Source organism: Sapajus apella, unplaced genomic scaffold (genome assembly GCF_009761245.1).
Source record: "Sapajus apella isolate SASKATOON/1434 unplaced genomic scaffold, GSC_monkey_1.0 scaffold13, whole genome shotgun sequence".
Lineage (NCBI taxonomy): Eukaryota > Metazoa > Chordata > Mammalia > Primates > Cebidae > Sapajus > Sapajus apella.
In genome coordinates, this window is record NW_022436953.1 from 18583073 (window position 1) to 18606461 (window position 23389).

Below are 23389 nucleotides of genomic sequence, written 5' to 3' on the forward strand. Positions count from 1 at the left end.
AAGACTAGTTTGACTTCCTCTTTTCTGATTTGGACGCCCTTTATTTCTTTCTCTTGCCTGATTTCCAGTGCTATGTTAAATAGAAGTGGTCAAAGGGGGCCTCCCTATCTCGTTATAGTTCTTAGGGGTAATGCCTTCAACATTCCTGCATTCACTATGACGTTTGCTATGGCTTTGTCATATATGACTTTTATTATTTTGTGGTTTGTTTCTTCTATGCCTAGATTGTTGAGGGTTTTTAATCATAAAGACATGTTGGATTTTAATGAATGCTTTTCCTGCATCTATTTGAGATGATCATATCGCTTTTGTTTTTAATTCAGTTTATGTGATGAATCATATTTATTGAACTGTATATGTTGAACCATCTCTGGGATGACACCTACTTGATCATGATGAATTATCTTTTTAATGTGCCATTGGATTCAGTTTGCTAGTGTATTGTTGATAAGTTTTTCATTTATGTTCATCAGAGATATTAGTCTCTAGTTTTCTTTTTTTATATCCTTCCCTGACTTTGCCATCAGGATGATACTGGCTTCGTAGAATGAGTTAGGAAAGATTATCTTGAAACAGCTCCAGTAGTATTGATACCACTTCTTTGAATATCTAATAGAATTTGGCTATGAATCCCCCTGGCTCTTGGGTTTTTTTGGCTGGCAAATTTGTGTTACTGATTCAGTCTTGCTGCTTGTTATTGATCTGTTCAGGATTTCTGTTTCTTCCTGATTCAAGCTAGAAGTGTTATATGTTTCCGGGATTTTTTCCATTTCCACTAGATTGTGTAGTCTGTATGCATAGAAGTGTTCAGAGTTGTCTTGAATGATCTTTTATATTTCTGTGATGTTGATTGTAATGTCAACATTTTCATTTCTAATTAAACTTATTTGAACCCTATCTTCTTTGTTAATCTAGCTAATGGTCTGTCAGTTTTATCGTTTCAAAAATACAACTTTTCATTTCATTAGCCTTTTGTGTTTTCTTGGTTACAATTTCATTTAGTTCTGCTCTGATGTTTGTTTCTTCTCTTAGCTTTGGATTTGGTTTGTTCTTGTTTCTTTAGTTCCTTGAGATGTGACATTACATTGTTAGTGTGTGATCTTTCAGACTTTAATACAGGCACTTAGCTGTAAACTTTTCCCTTAGCACAGCTTTTCCTATATTCAAGGTTTTGATAACTTGTATCACAGTTATTGTTCTTTTTTGAAGAATTTAAAACTTTCCATCTTGATTTGTTAACCCCAAAATCGTTCGGGAGCAGATTGTTAAATTTCCACATTTGTATAGTTTTGAAGGTTCATTTTGGAATTGATTTTTAGTTTCATTCCACTGTGGCCTGAGAAGATACTTGATATAATTTTGATTTTTTAGAATTTATTGAGACATGTTTTGTGGCCTATCATATGGTCTGTCTTGGAGAATGTTCCATTCGCTGATGAGGTGCATATTCTGTAGTTCTTGGGTACAATGTACTGTTAATATCCGTTAGGTCCATTTGATCTAGAGTGTAATTTAAGTCCAGTGTTTCCTTTTTTTTCTTTTTTTGAGATGGAGTTTCACTCTTGTTGCCCAGGCTGGAGTGCAGTGAGCTCAAGCAATTTTCCTGTCTCAGCCTCCCAAGTAGCTGGAATTACAGGCATGTGCCACGAGGCTTTGCTAATTTTGTATTTTTAATAGAGATGGGGTTTCTCCATGTTTGTCAGGCTGTTCTTGAACTCCTGACCTCAGGTGATCTGCCCACCTCGGCCTCCCAAAGTGCTGAGATTTTAGGTGCGAGCCACTATGCCCAGCGTAAGTCCAGTATTTCTTTGATGACTTTCTGCTTTGATGATCTGTCTGTTGCTGTCAGTGGAGTTTGAAATCCTCCACCATTATTGTACTCCTGTCTGTCTCTTTCTTAGGTCTAGTAGTGATTGTTTTATGAATTTGGGAGCTCTAGTTTTAGGTGCACATATATTGGATTGTAATATCTTCTTGTTGAGTTGATACTTTTATCCTTATATAATGAACTTTTTTGTCTTTTCTTTACAGTTGTTCCTTTAAAGTATGTTTTATCTGATATAAGAACAGCTCCTCCTGGTTGCTTTTAGTTTCCATTTGCATCGAATATCTTTTTCAACCCATTTACCTTGAGTCTATAAGAATCTTTAAATGTTAGATATGTCTCTTGAAGATAGCAGATAATTTGGTTTGGGTTTTTCATCTGTTTTATCAATCTATGTCTTTTATGTGGAGCATTTATACCATTTACATGTAACATTAATATTCAGATGTGAGGTACTTTTCTAGTTATCATGTTGATTTTTACCAAGTTACTTTGTTTTCCTCACTGTATTGTTACTTTATAGACCCAGTGAGTTTTATACTTTCAAGAGTTTCTATTCTGGTGCATATTAACCTTTCGTTTTAAGATTTAAACTCCTTTTAGCTTTTCTTGTAGGGTTGGTCTGGTAGTGACAAAATTCCTTAGCATTTGCTTGTCTGAAAAGGACTTTATTTCTCCTTCATTTATGAAAGTTAATTTTGCTGGACACAAAATTATTGGCTGGCAGTTATTCTGCTTAAGGAGGCTAAAGAGAGAACCTTGGTCCCTTCTGGCTTTTAAGGTTTCTGCTGAGAATTCTAATATTAGTCTGATAGGTATTTCTTATAGATTACCTGATACTTTTGTATTGCTGCTCTTAGAATTCTTTTCTTCATGTTGACTTTAGATAGAATGATTACTCTATATATTGGTAATGTCCTTTTTGCTATAAGTCTCTCAGGAGTTCTTTGAGCTTCTCATATTTGGGTGTCTAAATCTCTAGCACAGCCAGGGATGTTTTTCTCAGTTATTCCCTCAAATAAGATTTTCAAAAATTTTTTTTTCTTTTTCCTCAGTAACACCAGGGATTCTTAGATTTGGCTGTTTTACCTAATCTCATATTTCTTGCAGACTTTGTTTCTTTTTAAATTTTTTTTTTCTTTATTTTTGTTTGATTGGTATAATTCAAAAGCTTTGTCTATGAGGTATGAAATTATTTATTCTACTTTGTCTAGTCTATTGTTAAAACTTTCCACTTGCATTTTGCAATTTTCTAAATGTGCCTTTGATTTCCAGAAATTGTTTGTTCAAAAAAATGTATTGTTTTGTAAAAATTTTTATTTATATCCTGAATTGTGTTTTAAATTTTCGTACGTGTTTTTCACCTTTCTCTTCTATCTGGTTGAGTAACATAGTAATCAACCTTCTGAATTCTTCTGGCATTTCAAAGATTTTTATCTTGGTTTGGATCCATTGCTGAAGAGCTAGTGTGACCTATTGGCAGTATTATAAAACCCTATTTTTTCACATTACCAGAATTGTTTTCCTGGTTCCTTCTCATTTTTGTAGGCTATCTCTTCTAATTATTTTTAATTTTTTTGATTCAACTGTGCTTTTTTCATATCTTTTTTTCTCTTTGAGGATATGACTTTAATGTTTTTAGTTTATTTTAATCTAATTTTGCTCTTGGTGCTTTCAGTCATGAAAACTCTATATGAGTTGCTTGGTATGGAGAGTATTTTCATGATTCTCAGATGCTGGTTGTAGTAGTGATGTGCTCCTGTATAAGCAGGTGCACTGTCTCCTGTGGGGTTGGAATGGCAGAGGTCTCATGAAGCTTATATCATTTGCCAGTGGAGTGCAATATGTATATATAAAATACTGGGGAAAGAAAAATGTGTATTTATCATGAAAAAATATATTTATTTATATTTTCTTTCCCCAGCATTTTATTCACTGGGTTGAACAATTCAGACTTTAGGTCAATAGGTGGTATCCACAGGTAAAATCTGGCTGTAGCTAAAGCAGGTATCATGATCCTTTCTTAAAAAAATAGTTCTAAAATAAAATTTACTTTCTTAGAAAATACCTTTATAACAATATTAGGAAATTTGATTTATTCAGGGTGAGTCCCACTAAATATTTACTTTCTCCTCACATGATACATGTTACAAATCATTACTTGACAGTAGATAATTGAAATGTCAAGCTAATGTCACTTATTAGATATTTTCCATTATGTCCTATTGATGACATAGTCACCCAATATACTTTTGTAAACAATTAGAATAAACTAGTCGGCAATACTGTGAACTAACTGCAATCACAAATATACTATAAATATTTTAAAGCAACAAAACTAAGGAGGGATATGGTAAATAGGAAGTTTTAAGTTATGTCATTTAGCAGTGTGGACTGTTGAAAACGTATAATTTTTCAAAGGAAGACTCTTTGTGTCAATGAATTATTTATCTACAAATTTAACATTAGCCACTTCTGTTTAATGACCAGAAGAATATTCTTTTTTTTAAAAAATTTCTTGTTAAGCAAGTACAGGAGACAAACTGATTCTTTACTTCCTATAAAGGTATGAGATCTGCAGCCCTCAAAGGATTGACAACTACAAATAATGTTATAATTTGTAAATTTTTAAATCGAATATTCTGCTGTCTCTGCACACTCAACTATATCGAGTTCCTGATGTTCACTGAGAAATTCGTGCCATTGTAGTTTTCTTAGCAGCATTTTTGTTCCCAGTAGTATTAAAATGCTGAGTGGCAGCTAAGTCATTAACGTTATACAATGAAACTGAGTCTGCCAGAAATCTACCATTTTTTTTCCTCCATTGTTTTTTCTTTCATGTGACCAGAAGACATCATTCATGATGCCTTGTATTTCTGTCATTGTCTTCTATTTATAAACAATTTCCAAGACACAATATACTATTCCTAGCTAAATAATAGTAAAAGTAACTATGTAAATGTGAAAAGTCTCTCAGCTTAATGTAAGATGCTCAGGTTGTTAATTAAAAATTTAAAACATTTCATAGCAGTGGCAATGACTATGATGTTAGACTATAATGTCTGCTTATCTTTGGCAAACATCATCATATTCATAGGTTTTATTGAGTCTCATAGGTTGTATCTGGAATCAAAAACCAGCAACAACAAAGGTTGAGTATCAGTGAATGAGTCTTAGAGTGTTATTTTACAGCCCTGCAAATTAGAATGTATGCTCTGGTTGCCTGGCTGAAGGAGAGTGCCAGGTTTTTGTGTTCCAACCCAGCTTGGTTTTTTGGATGAGATTAAGTTTACTCATTACCTAATAGCGAAATACTAGTATCTTGGACCCTTGGGAGGAGCATGTCCATAATAGGTAGTCCAAGTATAGCCCAGCAGTCTCAGGAAATGGGCAAACATGACTTACTCTGGATATCCATAGGCAGAATACAGAATCGTTGAAGGTTCACACTAGGCACAACAAGAATGGCTAGCATGATTTTACATCACAGACAATAATAAAGGTGGTCTGTAGGGCCCTAGATCATCTCCCCCAAATTTTCAGGAGTCTTCAATTACTGACTTTATTTTTCTCCAGGTCATGGTTAACCACACGTTTTTTCACTCCTATGTCAGACTGTTTATCTCCTCTTGATTGTGATGTATGTTTTAATTGCTTTTAGTAATTGCTGTCTCTTAAATATTATTGCAAAAATGTTTACATTAACTATAGGTGACCTTTCATTGTTTTTTTCATGATCATACTTATTTTTTTATTAGCCTATAATTCTGTTTGAATGTATAGTCAGGTGAACATATTTGTCAATGTTCCTGTCATGCAGCTCAAAATTGTTCTGGATTGAGAACCTGTGGACAGTGTTTGGAACATCCTGGATGTGGCTGGTGCAATGATCCTAGTAATACAGGAAGAGGACATTGCATTGAAGGTTCTTCACGGGGACCAATGAAGCTCATTGGAATGCACCACAATGAGATGGTTCTTGACACCAATCTTTGCCCCAAAGAAAAGAACTATGAGTGGTCCTTTATCCAGTGTCCAGGTAATAATAATGTGATGAAACAATTTAACTTTCTGCTTAAGGGATCCAAGAAGGAGTTTTCCTTTTCTTATAATAAAGAAAATGTAGCTTTAGAAAAAAAGAGCAATGAAAATGAGACTAAAATATCTAAGATAAAAAATTATTCCATGGACTACATCTATCTCAATTATACAGGTGGTATTCTGTTTAGAATCATTAGATAGGCTAAATGAATTCATGGAATACCATGATTAGCTTTTATTTCTTTTTATTCTTTAAATATTTTGTTATTTTACTTTAAGTTCTGGGATACATGTGCAAAACGTGGACATTACATAGATATATATGCACCATGGTGGTTTGCTGCACCTATTGACCCATCCAAGTTTCTTCCCCTCACCATCTTGCAACAGGGACTGGTGCATGTTGTTCCCCTCCCTGTGTCCATGTATCCTCATTGTTCAACTCCCACTTATGAGTGAGACCATGTGGTGTTTCATTTTCTGTTCCTGTGTTAGTTTGCTGAGGATGATGGCTTCCAGCTTCATCCATGTCCCTGCAAAGGACATGATCTCATTGCTTTTTATGGCTGTGCAGTGTTCCATGGTGTATATGAACAACATTTTCTATATCCAGTCTATCATTATTGGGCATTTGGGTTGGCTCCATCACTTTGCTATTGCAAATGGTTCTGCAATAAACACACATGTGCATGTGTCTTTATAGTAGAGTGATTTATATTCCTTTATGTATATACCCAGTAATGGGATTGCTGGATCAAATGGTATTTCTGGTTTTATATCCCTGAGGAATCACAGTGTAAGAACAAGCCTATTTCTCCACAGCTTCGCCAGCGTCTATTGTTTCTTGACTTTTTAATAATTGCCATTCTGACTGGTGTGAGATGGTATCTCATTACAGTTTTGATTTGCATTTCTCTGATGATCAGTGATGTTGAGCTTTTTTCATATGTTTGTTGGCTGTATAAATTTCTTCTATTGAGAAGTGCCTGTTCATATCCTTTGCCCAGTTTTTTATGGATTTGTTCATTATTTTTCTTGTAAATTTATTTATGTTCCTTATAAATTCTGTATATTAGACCTTTGTCAGATGGGCTGATTGCAAAATTTTTTTCCTATTCTATAGGTTGCCTGATGATAGTTTCTTTTGCTCTTTAGTTTAATTAGATCATATTTGTCAATTTTGGCTTTTGCTGCAACTGCTTTTGGCGTTTTCGTCATGAAGTCTTTGCCCATGCCTAAGTCCTGAATATTATTGCCTACATTTTCCTCTAGGGTTTTTATGGTTTTGGGTTTTACATTTAACTATTTAATCCATCTTGAGTTAATTTTTGTATAAGGTGTAAGGAAGGGGTCCACTTTCAGTTTTCTGCATATGGTAAGCCAGTTTTCCCAGCACCATTTATTGAATAGGCGATGCTTTCCCCATAGCTTAGTTTTGTCAGGTTTGTTGAAGATCAGATAGTTATAGACGTGTGGCGTTATTTCTGAGGTCTCTGTTGTGTTCAGTTGGTCTCTGTCTGATTTTGTTACTGTAGCCTTGTAGCATAGTTTGAGGTCAGGTAGCATGATACCTCCAGCTTTGTTCTTTTTGCTTAGAATTGTCTTGGCTATACAGGGTCTTCTTTGATTCCATGTGAAATTTAAATTAGTTTTTTCTAATTCTGTAAAGAAAATGTCAATGGTAGGTTGATGGGAATAGCATTGAATTTATAAATTACTTTGGGCAGTGTGGCCATTTTCACACTATTGATTCTTCCTATCCATGAGGATAGAATGTTTTTCCATTTGTTTGTGTCCTCTCTTATTTTCTTAAGGAGTGCTTTGTTATTTTCCTTGAAGAGGTCCTTTATAACCCTTGTTAGGTGTATTCCTAGATATTTCTTTCCCTTTGTGAATGGGAGTTCATTCATGATTTGGCTCTCTGCTTGTCTGTTGCTGGTGTAAAGGAATGCTTGTGATTTTTGCAAATTGATTTTGTATTCTGAGACTTTGCTAAAGTTGATTATCAGTTAAAATAGTTATTAGACTGAGATGATGGGGCTTTCTAAATGTAAAATCATGTAATCTGCAAACTGAGATAATTTGACTTCCTCTTTTCCTGTTCGAATGCCCTTTATTTCTTTCTCTTACCTGATTGCCCTTGCCAGAACTTCCAATACCATGTTCCATGTAGGATAGGAGTAGTGAGAGAGGCATTCTTGTCTTGTACTGGTTTTCAGAGGGAATGCTTCCAGCTTTTGCCCATTTAGAATGATATTGGCTGTGGGACTGTCATAAGTAGCTCCTATTATTGAGCTATGTTCCATCAATACCTAGTTTAGTGAGAGTTTTTAACATGAAGGGATGTTGAATTTTATCAAAGGCCTTTTCTGCATCTATTGAGATAATCACATGGTTTTGTCTGTGGTTCTGTTTATGTGATGAGTTATGTTTATTGATTTGTATATGTTGAACTAGCCGCATCCTAGGGATGAAGCTGACTTCTGGTATGTTTTATGATGTGCTACTGGATTCACTTTACTGGTATTTTAATTGAGGATTTTCACATCAATATTCATCAGGGAAATTGGCAGAAATTTTCTTTTTCTGTTGTTTCTTCCTAGTTTTGGTATCAGGTTGATGCTGGCTTCATAAAATTAGTTAGAGAGGAGTCCCTCCCTTTCAGTTGTTTGGAATAGTTTCAGAAGGAATGGTACCGGCTCCTCTTTGTACCTCTGGTAGAATTTGGCTGTGAATCCGTCTGGTTATGGGCTTTTTCTGGTTGGAAGGCTATAAATTACTCCTTCAATTTCAGAACTTGTTATTGGTCTATTCAGGGATTTGACTTCTTTCTGGGTTAGTCTTGGGAGGGTGTATGTGTGCAGCAATTTATCAATTTCTTTTGGGTTTTCTAGTTTATTTGCATAGAGGTGTTTACAGCATTCTCTGATGGTAGTCTGTATTTCTGTGGGGTCAGTGGCGATATCCCCTTTATCATTTTTTGTAGTGTCTATTTGATTTTTCTCACTTTTCTTCATTAGTCTAGCTAGCATTCTATCTATTTTGTTAATTTTTTCAAAAAGCCAGCTTCTGAATTCACTGATTTTTTGGAGGGTTTTTCATGTCTCTATCTCTTTCAGTTCTGCTCTGATCTTAGTTATTTACTGTCTTTTGCTAGCTTTTGGATTTGTTTGCTGGTGCTTCTCTAGCTCTTTTATTTGTGATGTTAGAGTGTCAATTTGAGATCTTTCTAGCTTTCTGATGTGGGCATTTACTGCTATAAATTTCTCTCTTAACATTGCTTTAGCTGTGCTCCAGAGATTCTGGTATTTTATCTCTTTGTTCTCATTCATTTCAAAGAACTTCTTGATTTCTGCCTTCGTTTCATTATTTACCCAGGGGTCACTCAGGAGCAGGTTTTGCAATTTCCATGTAATTGTCTGGTTTTGAGTGAATTTCTTAATCCTGAGTTCTAATTTGATTGCACTGTTATCTGAGAGACTGTTTATGATTTTGGTTCCTTTGCATTTGCTCAGAAATGTTTTACATCAAATTATGTGGTCAATTTTAGAATAAGAGCCATGTGGTACCGAGAAGAATGTATAATCTGTTGGTTTGGGGTGGAGAGTTCTGTAGATGTCTATTACGTCTACTTGATCCAGAGCTGAGTTCAAGTCCTGAATATCCTTGTTAATTTTCTGTCTTAATGATCTGTCTAATATTGATAGTGGGATGTTAAAGTCCCCCACTATTATTGTGTGAGAGTCTAAGTCTCTTTGTAGGTCTCTAAAAACGTGTTTTATTAATTGGGTGCTCCTGGTACTGGGTACATATGTATTTAGAATAGTTAGCTCTTCTTGTTAAATTGTTCCCTTTATCATTATATAATGCCCTTCTTTGTCTTTTTTGATTTTTGTTAGTTTAAAATCTGTTTGTCAGAGACTAGTATTGCCTCATTTGCTTTTTTTTTTGCTTTCTATTTGCTTGGTAAATTTTCCTCCATCCTTTTATTTTGAGCCTATGTGTGTCCTTGCTTGTGAGTTGGATCTCCTGAATACATCACACTGATTGATCTTGACTCTATCCAGTTAGCTAGCCTGAGTCTTTTAAGTAGGGCATTTGGCCCATTTGCATTTAAGGTTAATACTGTTACATGTGAATTTGATGCTGTCATCATGATGGTATCTGGTTATTTTGCACACTAGTTGATACAGTTTCTTCATAGTGTCATTGATCTTTATATTTCAGTGTGTTTTTTAGTCACTGATACTGGCTTTTCCTTTCCATGTTTAGTGCTTCTTTCAGGATTTCTCGCAAGGTAGGCCTGGTGGTAACAAAATCCCTCAGCATTTGCTTGTTTGGAAAGGATTTTATTTCTCCTTCTCTGATGAAGCTTATTTTGGCTGGATATGAAATTCTGGGTTTAAAATTCCTTATTTATTTATTTATTTTTTATAAGAATGCTGAATATTGGTCCCTAGTCCCTCTGGCTTGTAAAGCTTCTGCTGAGAGGTCTGCTGTTAATCTGTTGGGCCTCCCTTTGTAGGTGGCCTGGCCTTTCTTTCTGGCTGCCATTAACATTTTTTCCTTCATTGTGCCCTTGGAGAATCCGATGATTATGTGTCTTGGGATTGATCTTCTCATGGAGTATCTTAGTGGTGTTCTCTGTATTTCCTGAATTTGAACGTGGCCGGCCTTGCTAGGTTGGGGAAGTTCTCCTGGATAATATGCTGAAGTGTGTTTTCCAGCTTGTTTCCATTCTCCCTGTTTACTTGAGGTGCTCCAATCAACCATAGGTTTGGTCTCTCTACAATGTTCTATATTTCTTGGAAGCTTTGTTTTTTCCTTTCATTCTTTTTTTCTCTAGTCTTGTCTGCATGCCTTATTTCAGCAAGGTGGTCTTTAAACTCTTATATCTTTTCTCCCACTTGGTCACTTCGGGTATTAATACTTGTGTTTGCTTCATGAAGTTCTCTGGCTGTCTTTTTTGCTCCATCAGATCATTTGTTTCTCTCTGAACTGGTTATTTTAGTTAGCAGCTCCTCTAACCTTTTATCAAGGTTCTTAGCTTCTTTGCTGTGGGTTAGAACATACTCCTTTAGCTCAGTGTAGTATTTTATTACCCACCTTCTGAAGCCTACTTCTGTGAATTCGTCCATCTTATCATCTGTCCAGTTCTGCACTCTTGCTGGAGAGATGTTGTGATCATTTGGAGGAGAATAGGTACTTTGGCCTTTTGGGTTTTTGGTATTTTTTTGTTGTTGTTGTTGATTCTTTCTGATCTTGAGTTTGTCAAGTTTTGAGTTTGAGTTTGTCTATTTTCTTTGAGGCTGTTTGCCCTTGGATAGGATTTTCTTGGGGCCTTTTTGTTGTTGTTGTTTTGCTCTCTGTTTTTCTTTCAGTGATCAGGCCCCTCTTCTGTTGGGCTGCTGTGGTTTGCTGGGGCTTCACTTCAGACCCTATTCATCTGGTTTGCTCCTGCATGTGGAGATGCCCCTCAAGGAGACTAGAGAACGGCACAGATGGGTGCCTGCTTCTTCTTCTGGGATCTCTGACCTTGAAGGTCAGCAAGTCTGTGTCTTTTAAGTGGAAAGTTTAATTTGTTTACATTAAGTTACTATTGATATGTAAGGGCTTATTTATGTCATTCGTTAAGTGATTTATGGTTGTTTTATATAGGCTTTGCTTCTCTCTCATTGTTTATCATTGTGATTTTGTAGTTTTGTGTAGTGGTAGCATTTGAATACTTTCTCTTCCTTATTTGTGTGCTTGCGTCATCAGGGAGTTTTATACTTTTTTTTGTTTTTATGATGGCAAATATTGTCCTTTCACTTCCTCAAGTATCTGTTTCAGGACTTGGCTAGTGGTAATGAATTCCATTTTGCTTGTTTGGGAAAAGAACATAGCTACCATAATACTGAAGAGGGAAAGCTGAAACTTTTTTTTTTTTTTTTAAGAACTGGAAAAACAAAGGGATGCACACTTGCACCACTTTTATTTAACATAGTATGGAAAGTCTTCAGACTGAGCACTTAGGCAAAAGCAAGAAATTAAATGTATCTAAACAGGAAAGAAGGGACTCAGACTGTTCCTGTTTGCAGGTGACGTGATCTTATATGTAGAAAAGCATAAAGATTCTATCAAGAAACTGTTAGTACTGACAAATGAAATCAGTAAAGTTGCAGAATGCCTAGTCAACACACAAAAATCAGCATTTTTATACATGAACAATGACTAGGAGAAAAGGAAATCAAGAAGGTAATACCATTTACAGTAGCTGCAAAAATTTACAATACTTAGAAATAAATTTAACCAAGGAAATGAAAGACCTAGAAACCTTTAACATATACATTTTAACGTATTAAAATATTTTTCAGATTTATATTAATACCAGTGAGATATAATAATGTTACTCATGTAAGTCTATTCTTTTTCTTCTTTTTTTGTCTTATTTTTAAATATGTACTACATCTATTTATGTGTGGACCCACCAGTACTCTATTAAAATTATTACTTTATATGATTTTATATTTTTAAAAGAATTTGAGGAATGAAAGGAGGGCAAGTGTGTATTTATAGCTTTTATTATGTTAGTCTTTTTTACCATTTCTGGTTTTCCTTATTTGTTCCTATGACTCCAAACCACCTGGCATCATATCTTTAGCCCAACACAGGTTTCCTTCACTCACCTATTTTAAGCTTTTATTGGCAAACATATTACATTTTTATGGTTATAGGACAAATAATACCATTATATACATATATTTAAAAATAATTCTTTAATTACATCAGGTAATAGAAAAAAGAAAAAGAAATATGCATTTCCTATTTTTATTATTACACAATTATTACCAGTACTGTTTCTTTTTTTGCATGGAGTTGAATTACTGTCTGGGTCACTTGCTTTCCTGCGAATAACCTTCTTTAGTGTTTCTTGTATGGCTGGCCTGCTAGCATTTAATTCTCTTAATGTTTTAATATTTAGGAATGCCATTATTTTTCTGATTTTTTTTAAAGGTAGCTTTGCTTGACAGAGGATTCTTGGTTAGCAGTGGTTTTTTGAGTATATATTATTGTATTGCTTACTGGCCTCTATTATTTCTGATTAAAAATCAGTTGTTAATCTTATAGGGCTTTTTTGTAAGTGAGAAATGATTTTATCTCTTTCTTCTTTCTAGACTTTGTCCTTGTTGCTTTCATCATTATAATTATAATGGGGCTTTTTGTGGATCTTTTTGTGTTTGTCCTATTTAGAGTTTGGATGTGGAAATTAATGTTTTTGTTTGTCCTATTTAGAGTTTGGATATGGAAGTTAGGTTTCCTGGATGTGTAAGTTAATGTTTTTCATCAAATTTGAGAAGTTTGCAGCAACTATGTTTTCAAATAATTTTTAGTTTCTTTTCTATCTCTCTCTCCTCTGTTTCCGGTGTTCCTATTATTCACATGATGGTAAAATTAATAATGTCCCATATGTTTTCCCAAGATCTGCTTTTCTCCATTTCTAATTCTCTCTGTATTTTAGATTACATAATCTATCAGTCTATCTTTAAGTTTGCTGATTATTTTTCTACCAGTTCAGATCTTCTGTTGAATTCTAGTGTATTTTTTGTTATTGTACTTTTCTACTTCATTTTTTTTCAAAAATTTTAGTTCTTTGTTGTTATTCTCTATTTGATGAGACATTGTCATCATACCTGTCTTCTTTAGGCATAATTTCCTTATTTTTCATATCTTTAATTTTGAACATTTTCATCTTCTATATGTATTCTTACTCTGTTTTAATCAACTCTTTTTTTTAATATCCTGATTTTTACGGTGTTTTTGAAGTTTTTATTGTGAAAGTTAATTTATAATTTTTTTTTTCCCTTCCATGTCAGTGTTTGGCAAACCAAGGTTGGTAGGCCAAATCTAGTCTGCTGCAGATTTATGTAAAGAAAGTTTTATTAAAGTACAACTCTACCCAGTTATTTGTGTATTGTGTTTGTTTGCTTTTGCACTACAATTGCAGAAAGGAATAGTTGTGACAGAGAATGTATGGCCTGCAAAGCATAAAATGCTGTCTAGTTCCTTACATAAGAAAAGTTTTCCCGATTTCTTTCCTGTGGTATATTTGTGTAACCTGAGTTGTGGATGTATTTATAAGGATGATTTGCATGTGCTTTTACAATACCTATGGGGCTTTTCTTGTTTGCAAAATAGGTTTATATTAATGTTTTATTTGGTGGTTTTTTTCAACAAATGTATCATGTGAATTTCAAATTACCATATATGCCTGACATATCCTTTAAGTTCTCACAAGTGATATTTTTTATCCTTCAAGTTCTCACAAGTGACGTTTTTCTTTCATACACATATCCCAGGGGACTTAAAATTCTTTTCTGCGTTTTGCAGAGCTTATGATGTGTTTTAATACCTTTTTTCATAGATAGTTTCTACAGTTGATAGTATCACTTTATGAACACGGTTCAGTTTAGCTTGCTTCCTTTAGGATGCCAAGAATTATATCTTCTTGGTCTTCTTGATTTTGGAACCCATGCCTCCTAACTCTTACTTGTCTTTTCCATGTATAGTAAAATTTTGTTGCTAACTCAAACTTAACTTTACTATTCTTATTTGGAATGTCTGCTTCATTTCTAGTATCTGATAATTCTCATTTCTTTTAAAGTGGTATACGTATTGAAAAATGCTTTGGGTAAATTTTTTTCTTAAATTTCTGTGTATATTTTTTAAGTTTATTAAGATTGTCAAAAAGATATTTTTAAATGTTGCACATCTGTTGCAGAGCAACTATTTTTCCAAACTATGTACTTATTTGCATATCAAATGCTGAGTTGTCATTATATTTTATTTTAATTTTTTCTTGTTTGTGTGTCCATAAATAAGGAGCCATCTGGAGTGGTTTTAAAATTTACAGAAGATAGAATGGATGATTTCTCTAGTTTTATTCATATTCAATAGCTACTGAGATATTAGATGATATTAGAACCTTTCAAGCAACAGTGTAACCTCAACAGACTTACATCACCTGTTCATCTAACACTCTTTTGGTAGTGGGGACTAGAACATAATCATAGGCTTACTAATATATCATTTTTTTGTTGGTGTTTGATGCAGCCACTATGTTTGGGTCCCCTTTTCTATGATATGGTTTCTCCTTTGCCATTGCTACCGTACTAGTTGAAAAGTGTGACAATTACCAGATGTTTTTCTCCAGATATTTTTTGTGCAGTTAGGTCTAAAGTATACTGGCTTTCTGCATTATATATAAACCATGTCAGGTGCTTCCTTGATTCACACTTTCCACAAGATGGATGAAGGAATACCAGTGATATGTTTCTTGACTGCCCTATGACTAACTTTTGTTTTCAGAATTTTTCTTATTCAGGAAAGGAGGGTTGAGTGGAATTTTCCCAGGGAACCTCTTTTAACATTAAGAGGTATTGTAGATTAATACCTCTGGTTTTGTTTATGTAGGTCACCATACCAAAATGCCTGTCATTGCTGGTATATTTACTTATTATTTTAGTGTTAATCTGTGAGGGAGATGTTAGGTATGAGTGCTAAATTTAGCTGTCTTATTCAGATGTTAAAGCATTCTTTTTTCTAATGATTCTTCCAAATGGCCAGAAATTTCATGAAGTTCTTATAGTAACCCACTTCTTAACTTTAAATCTTCTGGTAATTCTTTACGTGAGGTGGGAACTCAATAAATTTTGTTGTCTGAGTAAATTAATTAGTGGTGTCACAGAGTAAACTTTCTATGAAACAATACCTTAAACTTTTAAGCATAATGTTATAAAATTAAAGTTCTAATAACATTATTGTAAAAATAATATGAATTCATTGTAGACAATTGGTCTAAAAAAATCTTACTATAGTAAGATACCCATCATTAGCTTTTACATAAGCATATTTATACATTTCATCACAAATTGTCAAAATGTATTAAGTTGATATGTAAAATATGCACGTTTTATGGGTTTCAATTCGATGTTTCAGTGCATGTATATATTGTATAATGGTTGAATCATGGTAATTAGCATTATCTATTACCTTAAACATTTATAGTGTCTTTGTTATGAGAACATTCAGAATCCTCTCTTCTATCTATTTGAAATGCATTATTGTTAGTTATAATCACCCTGCTATGTACTTGTACTCTATTGCATAGTAGGTATTCCTTCTATCTGTAACATTGTATGCATTAACCAACCTCTCCATAACTCCCCTTCCTCCTATTCTCTCCAGTTTCCTGTAATCATTATACTCTTAATGTCTATGAGATCTTTTTTTAAAGATACCATATATGATTGAGATTATGTGGTGTTTGTTTTTCTGTACCTGGCTTATTTCACTTAACAAAATGTCATCTAAACTCATCCATGGCCCAAATGATGGGATTTTATTTTTTATGGCCTGTTTCATGGCTGAAAATATTTCATTATGTGTGTATGTGTGTGTGTGTGAGTGTGTGTGTGTGTGTGTGTGTGTGTGTGTGTGTGTATAAAGTCCCCTTTCTCTACATACATACCAGCATTTGATTTTTTCACTGCATTGCTTGTGTGTTCAGATTTTTTATCCTTTGTGAAGGTAATTGGATGTGTGGGTAGTTATTCAGATTGATGTTTCTTCAGGAGTATGATTGTTGGAGAAACCTACTTTGCCCTTTTGCTTTGGTATCTTGAGTTCAACACTGCAATGTTTCTAAATATGATGCTCTGTATCAATTCCTTCTCTTGATTTGTCATGAACATTTTTCCTTGTTATTAAATTTTCTCTGAATTGTTTCATAATATAATATGGAGTTTAAAAACATATTATGCTTTTTTCAATTTCATAAAGATGATGAGCATTTTTTTATAACTGCATATTTTCTATTTTTTTTGCATTATGAGAAAAATTTTTTATTTTTTCTTTTATTTTTGTCTTTCTATAATACATTATAATATAGTTGCACCTCTAAGAATTTCTATAAAGTATTTGGTTTTATTCTTTTGTGTGTCTGTTTCTTCTCCTCTGCTAGGCTCTTGGGAATTTCACTTTCAAGTATTCTGAATATAAGAGGCAGTTTTACATGCTATTTAATATCTGTTTTATTAAAAATTCAGAGTTCTATATGTGTATTTGTTTCTGTAATTGATTAGCTGTGTGGCTTTGTGTAGTTGCTTAACCCAGATTTCCTCATCTTAGAAACAGTTATAAACACAGCAGCTTCCATATAGCGTTGTTTTGAAGATTAAATAATAAAATTCATGTGTACCATGTGGTACTCTGTCTGGCCAAGGCATGGTGTTTACAATGATTAAAAATGGATGCTTATGTACACTTACCAATCAGAATAGATACCAACTGCAAACTATTTGGCATCAGCAGAATATTGGCTTTCCTCATGGAGTGAGAGAGCTCAATTAAATGCTAGTTGCTATCTTAGTTGTAATAAGTAAAATAATCATGAAGGTGACAATTATGATGATTTTTGGCCAAACAGTTACCAAACAAGTTAATATTACGTCCCAAATAGGCAAAAAGAGCTGAGCTTTCATATATGGACTTTACTCTGAAATTTCTTATTCTGTTGTAATATTAATGTCAAAATATAAAAGTCTTAGTTATATCTTAGAAACAATCTCATACTTTATATTTCATTCTGTTTAGTTCAAAGTTAAATAGACTTTCAGTTAAACCTTGAAGTTTTTCTTACCTAAAGAAGATACACATTTATGCAAATTAATTCAGAAGTACTATTTTTTTTTTTTCCCCGAGATGGAGTCTTGCACTGTTGCCCATCTTGTGGTGTGGTGCAGTGGTGCCATCTTGACTCACTGCAACATCTGTTTCCCAGGTTTGAGAGACTCTCCTGCCTCAGCCACCCAAGGAGCTGAGATTACAGGCATGCACCATCATGTCTGGCTAATTTTTTTGTATTTTTAGTAGAGATAGGGTTTCACCAAGTTGGCCAGGCTGGCCTTGAACTCCTGACCTCAAGTGATCCCCCTGCCTTGGCCTCCCAAAGTGCTGGGATTACAGGCATGAGCCACCATGCCTGGCTCAAAAGTACTATTTTTATTAATTTTACTATTAGTTTACTTTATTTGAGTAAGAATCTATTGCCACACAATTTTCTATATTGATTGATTCTTTATTATTATGTGTTAATACAATTAAGATGAATTTTAGCATCTTTATCAAAGTTATAATATTTAGCCTTGTGTTTATATAACTTAACAGACATACCATTCTTATGAATTTTTGAGAATTACGCTAAAGAGTATTCCGTCAGCAGTGATAGCTTTTATGTTCCAGTTCATCTTTAACCACAATACTGTAAAGAGGTTAAGGTAAAATTTCAACACATGATTTATTGCACACATTATCTTGCATTAAAACTTTGAGCTATATGTGTTATTAATTTTTAAACAAAACTTGAAAGATGCTCTTTGGACATTTCTACAGTCCAGCTTTTTAAGATATATTCTTTGTTTTGATAGCTATTATACTCGATTTTATGTTAGATATTTGTAATACTTTTTACTGTTTTCTTTAGCTTGCCAGTGTAATGGACATAGCACTTGCATCAATAATAATGTGTGCGAACAGTGTAAAAATCTAACCACAGGAAAGCAGTGTCAAGATTGTATGCCAGGTTATTATGGAGATCCAACCAATGGAGGACAGTGCACAGGTAAGTTTCTTTTAAGCAAATTTTAGTGTATTTTTACTAAGGTAAAGATAATTAAGAAAGCAGCACCTGTTGTGGGGAATATATATTACTATAGAAAATTTTTTATTCAGTTTTACTATGTTTTCTAAGGTAATATGTATTTATTAGCACTGTGAACTGTAAGAATTCTATGATACGCTTACTTCGAAAATATTACTTTTATTTCAAAATGAATGTATGTTTATTATTGTAATTTAACAAATGCAGAGAAATAAAAGAAAAATTACCTCCTCACTACTCAAAAATAATCATTGCTGATAGTTTTTAAAAAATAAAAAGTAGATTATTGTTATGACTTTAGAAATAAGAAATAATTAAAGGGTAAATGTGTACACCTTACATCAGGTAAGATTCTTATTGCACCGGGTGGTAGCATAGAATAGTATTTAAGAGAGTATGGGTTTGGAACCAATTCTGGGTTGAAATCCCAACTCTGTCACTGTTCAAATGTATGACCTTGGTTCATTAACCTCTCAGTGTCTCATTTTTCCTGTATATAAAATGGAGATGATAATAATTCATTGAGTTGTTGTAAAGATCAGATGATATCATATGTAATATAGGCCTTAGGAATTGAAGCACATAAAAAGAGCATTATAAAGGCTAACCATCATCATCACATTCTTGTTTATTAAACCCTGCTTTTCTCCATCTTCCTGTCTATTCTTCCACTTCTTTCTTCTACTTTGCAGAGAATATTTGGCTTTTAAATAAAATCTCCTTTTAAAGTGGAATTTAATAAAAATCCTTCTTTGTCTCTAGATTGGAACTTGCCTTTAAAATTTTTAATCTATCATCTCTAAATGGAGTTTGCCTATATGGCACCCACAGAAAAATGGTTTTTGCTATGAAAATGTGAGGAATTTTTAAAGAGGGAGTGGAGCCTGACTCTGGTTAAATAATTTTTTTTAACAGCTGGAAAGCTTTTAGAAATATGGATATCTCAACTACTTTCTAAAACAATTAAATCATTATCTGGGTTGTAGTTGTAGGGTGATTCTTGGGTAATGGTTCTTTTAAAATGTTTACCAAGTGACTCTCCTACGCACTCAGAGTTGAGACTCATGGCTAGTGATGAACTGATTCAACCTTTGAGTCAACACAATTGTGCAGATAATACAGTTGTATCTTGGTATCCATGTGAATTAATTCCAAGACCCTTCCTGTATACCAACATCTGTAGGTGGTGAAGTACCTTATATAGACTGGTGTAGTATTTTTATATAACTGATGCATCTCCTCCTGTATACTTCAAATCATCTTTAGTTATAATTCCTAATACAATGCCTACATTTCACTTTATTCACATGGATTCAAAGTATACTTGGTGCATGGCAAGTTAAAATTTTGTGTTTTGGATTTTGTGGAATTGTTTTTCTGAATATTTTTGATCGGCTTTTGGTTGAGTTCATGGATATGGAACCCAGGGGTAAGGAGGGCCTACTGTAGTATGTTGGGTGGCAAATAAAGATAAGTGAATGGAAGTTTTGTGATATGCAGTGATCTGATCCATTTGAAGCTCTAACATAGATGCAATAGCTGACATTTAGCATTTTTTATATTCTAGGCACTGTCCTAATAGCTTTATTGTCATTATTTTATATTAGACTTACAAAAACGGTATGGTATTACTTTGATCCTCATTTTACATGTGAACACAAATATTTAATGCACAAATAAATTATCTAAAATACCCAAGATTATATTGCTAGTTAGAACAAGAAAATATCTCATTCCTAAACCCTGCTCTTAACTGTTAATGCAGGAGTTCTGTTAATATGGACCAGGAAGATCCATTTGTTCTCAGATAAAAGACACAGCTTAGTGCTCTGTCCAGTGGATACATAAGGTGCAGTAATTATGGCCAAGTGGAATCCACAAAATTTAGAGTCTACATCCTAGAGTCATAGTGTTTTTAAATTTTGTTTCTTAAATAAAAAGACAGTGGTTTTCAAGACATGCTCTTTCTGAAGTTTTTTACCACTGAATTTTCTTTAGCTGTAAGTTTTATTGGAGAAAGTGCATGTTTCAGATGGATTATGTGTTTTGCTGTATTGATTTCACAATTTTAAGAAAAAATATACTCTGCAATTTTTCATTCACATTACAATTTGTGTGTCTCTGTAAACTGTCATGCATTTAATATAAAATTGTGTTTTTTTTACTTTTATGAAAATTATTTTTGATATGTTTTCCAACATATTTTCATGCCCATATGTAATAGTTCATTCTGTAATTTACTTAATATATTTCTTTTGGCATTTATATAATGCTTCTAACCATAACTCCAATTCTAGGGAATAACTTTTTAACAAAGTGAAACCTACATAACAGATACTTAACTATCATAAGTATACAATTCAATGGTATTTAGTACATTCACAGTATTGTGCAACTGTCATCTCTAATATTTTTAAGTTTTTAATTTAAAATTCAATTTTTAATTTTTGCTGGTACATGGTAGGTGTATATACTTACGGGCTACATTACATATCTTGATACGGGCATGCAATGTAAAATAATCACTTCAAGGAGAATGGGGTAACCATCTGCTCAAGATTTATCCTTTGTGTTACAAGCAATCTAATTTTACTCTTTAAGTTATTTCAAGTTCCTTTAAAATGTCCAATTAAGTTACTATTGAGTATAGTCACCATATTGTGCTATTGAATAGTAGGTCTTACTCATTCTTTCTATTTTTTTGTGCCCCTTAACCATACCCCTTGCCCTCCAGCCCTCTAACTATTGTTTTTATTCATATTAAGCATCCCTCCCATCTCCCCAGCCCCACATTATCCTTCCCAGCTTCTGGTAACCATCCTTTAACTCTCTATGTTCATGAGTTCAATCGTTTTGATTTTTAGATTCCACAAATAAGCGAGAACATGCGATGTTTGTCTTTCTGTGCCTGGCTTATTTTACTTAACATAGTGATCTCCAGTTTTATCCATGTTGTGGCAAACGGCAGGATCTTATTCTTTTTAATGACCAAATACCATAAAAATATATACCACATTTTCTTTATCCATTCATCTGTTAATGCGGCAGTCCCCAACATTTTTGACATCAGGAGTGGTTGTGGGGAAGACAGTTTTCCATGGATGAGGTGGTGTTGGGGTATAATTTACAGATGAAACTATTCTACCTCATATCATCAGGCATTGGTTAGATTCTCATAAGGAGTGTGCAGCCTAGATTCCTCACATGTGAAGTTCACAATAGGGTTCCAGCTCCTATAAGAATCTAATGCCACCACTGATCTGACAGGAGGCAGAGCTCTGGCCTTCATGCTTGTTCACCCGCTGATCACCTCCTGTTGTGCAGTCGGTTCCTAACAGGAAATATACTGGTATCAGTTCACATCCAGGGGTTGGGACCCATGTGTTAATGGACACTTAGGTTGCTTCCAAACCTTATCTATTGTAAACAGTGCTGCAACATAGGAGTGCAGATATCTCTTTGATATACCGGTGTCCTTTTGTTTAGGTTTATACCCAGCAGTGGGATGGCTGTATCATATGGTTGCTCAATTTTTGGTTTTTTGGGGAACCTCCAAACTTTTCTCCATAGTGGTTGTACTAATTTACATTCCCACCAACAGCGTACAAGGATTCTGCTTTCTCCATATCCTCACAAGCATTTGTTATTGTCAGTTTTCGAATATAAGCCATTTTAACAGGGGTGATAGCTTATTGCAGTTTTGATTTGCATTTCTCTGATGATCCATGATTTTGAGCACCTTTGCATATGCCTGTTTGCCATTTGTATGTCTTCTTTTGATAAATATCTATTCAAATATTTTGCCCATTTTTTGATTAGATTATTAGACTTTTTTCTGTGAGATTGTTTCAGCTCCTTATATATTTGGGTTATTAATCCTTTGTCAGGTGGGTAGTTTGCAAATATTGTCTCCCATTCTGTAGGTTTTCTCTTCACTTTGTTGATTGTATCCTTTGCCATGCAGAAGCTGTTTAACTTGTAATCCCATTTGTCCATTTTTGCTTTAGTTGCCTGTGCTTACAGGGTATTGTTCAAGAAACTTTGGTCCAGATCAGTGTCCTGGAGAATTTGCCCAGTGTTTTCTTCTGGTAGTTTCATAGTTTGAGGTCTTAGATTTAAGTCTTTATACCATATGCTTTTCATATATGGCAAGAGACAGGGTCTAGTTTCATTCTTCTGCATATAGATATCCAGTTTTCCCAGAACAATTTATTGAAGAGTCTGTCTTTTCCCCAGTGTATGTTCTGGGCACCTTTGTCAAAAACGAAGTCACTGTAGCTGTGTCCATTTGTTTCTGAGTTCTCTGTTCTGTTCCATTGGACTATGTATCTGTTTTCATACCACTATTATGCTGTTTTGGTTACTGTAGCTCCTAAGTATAATTTGAAGTAAGTTAATGTCACTCCTTCAGTTCTTTCTGTTTTGGTTAGCTTTGGCTCTTCTGGGTCTTTTGTAGTTCCATATATACTTTAATATTGTTTTTCTTTTTTTCTATTTCTTTTTTTTATTGCATTTTAGGCTTTGGGGTACATGTGATGAACATGCAAGACTGTTGCACAGGTACACACGTGGCAGTGTGATTTGCTGCCTTCCTCCCCATCACCTATATCTGGCATTTCTCCTCATACCATCCCCCCCCAACTCCCCACCCCCCACTGGCCCTCCCCTATTTCCCTTTTTCCCTCCAACAGACCCCAGTGTGTAGTGCTCCCCTCCCTGTGTCCATGTGTTCTCATTGTTCAACACCCGCCTATGAGTGAGAACATGCGGTGTTTGATTTTCTGCTCCTGTGTCAGTTTGCTGAGAATGATGACTTCCAGGTT

The 23389-nt window shown here is 34.1% G+C and overlaps 1 protein-coding gene and 1 long non-coding RNA gene across 10 annotated transcripts in view; both read left to right on the forward strand.

The window, feature by feature from the left end:
* Positions 1-23389, forward strand: part of ATRNL1 (attractin like 1) — an 842256-nt gene that overhangs the window by 189252 nt on the left and 629615 nt on the right. For 8 of the 9 annotated variants that reach the window (XR_004269856.1, XR_004269857.1, XM_032281122.1 and 5 more), the window contains 2 exons: positions 5646-5864; positions 18390-18527. Coding sequence is in view for 7 of the 9 variants with exons in the window: in XM_032281122.1 (XP_032137013.1) it covers positions 5646-5864; positions 18390-18527 (357 nt within the window). In the remaining 2 variants the exon portion in view is untranslated. The remainder of the gene's footprint in view (positions 1-5645; positions 5865-18389; positions 18528-23389) is intronic. The other variant, XM_032281124.1, reaches the window with a different exon arrangement.
* The window catches only part of LOC116553669, a 9235-nt gene continuing 9190 nt past the window's right edge, over positions 23345-23389 (forward strand). The window contains exon 1 of the long non-coding RNA XR_004269858.1: positions 23345-23357. This is a non-coding gene — a long non-coding RNA (uncharacterized LOC116553669). The remainder of the gene's footprint in view (positions 23358-23389) is intronic.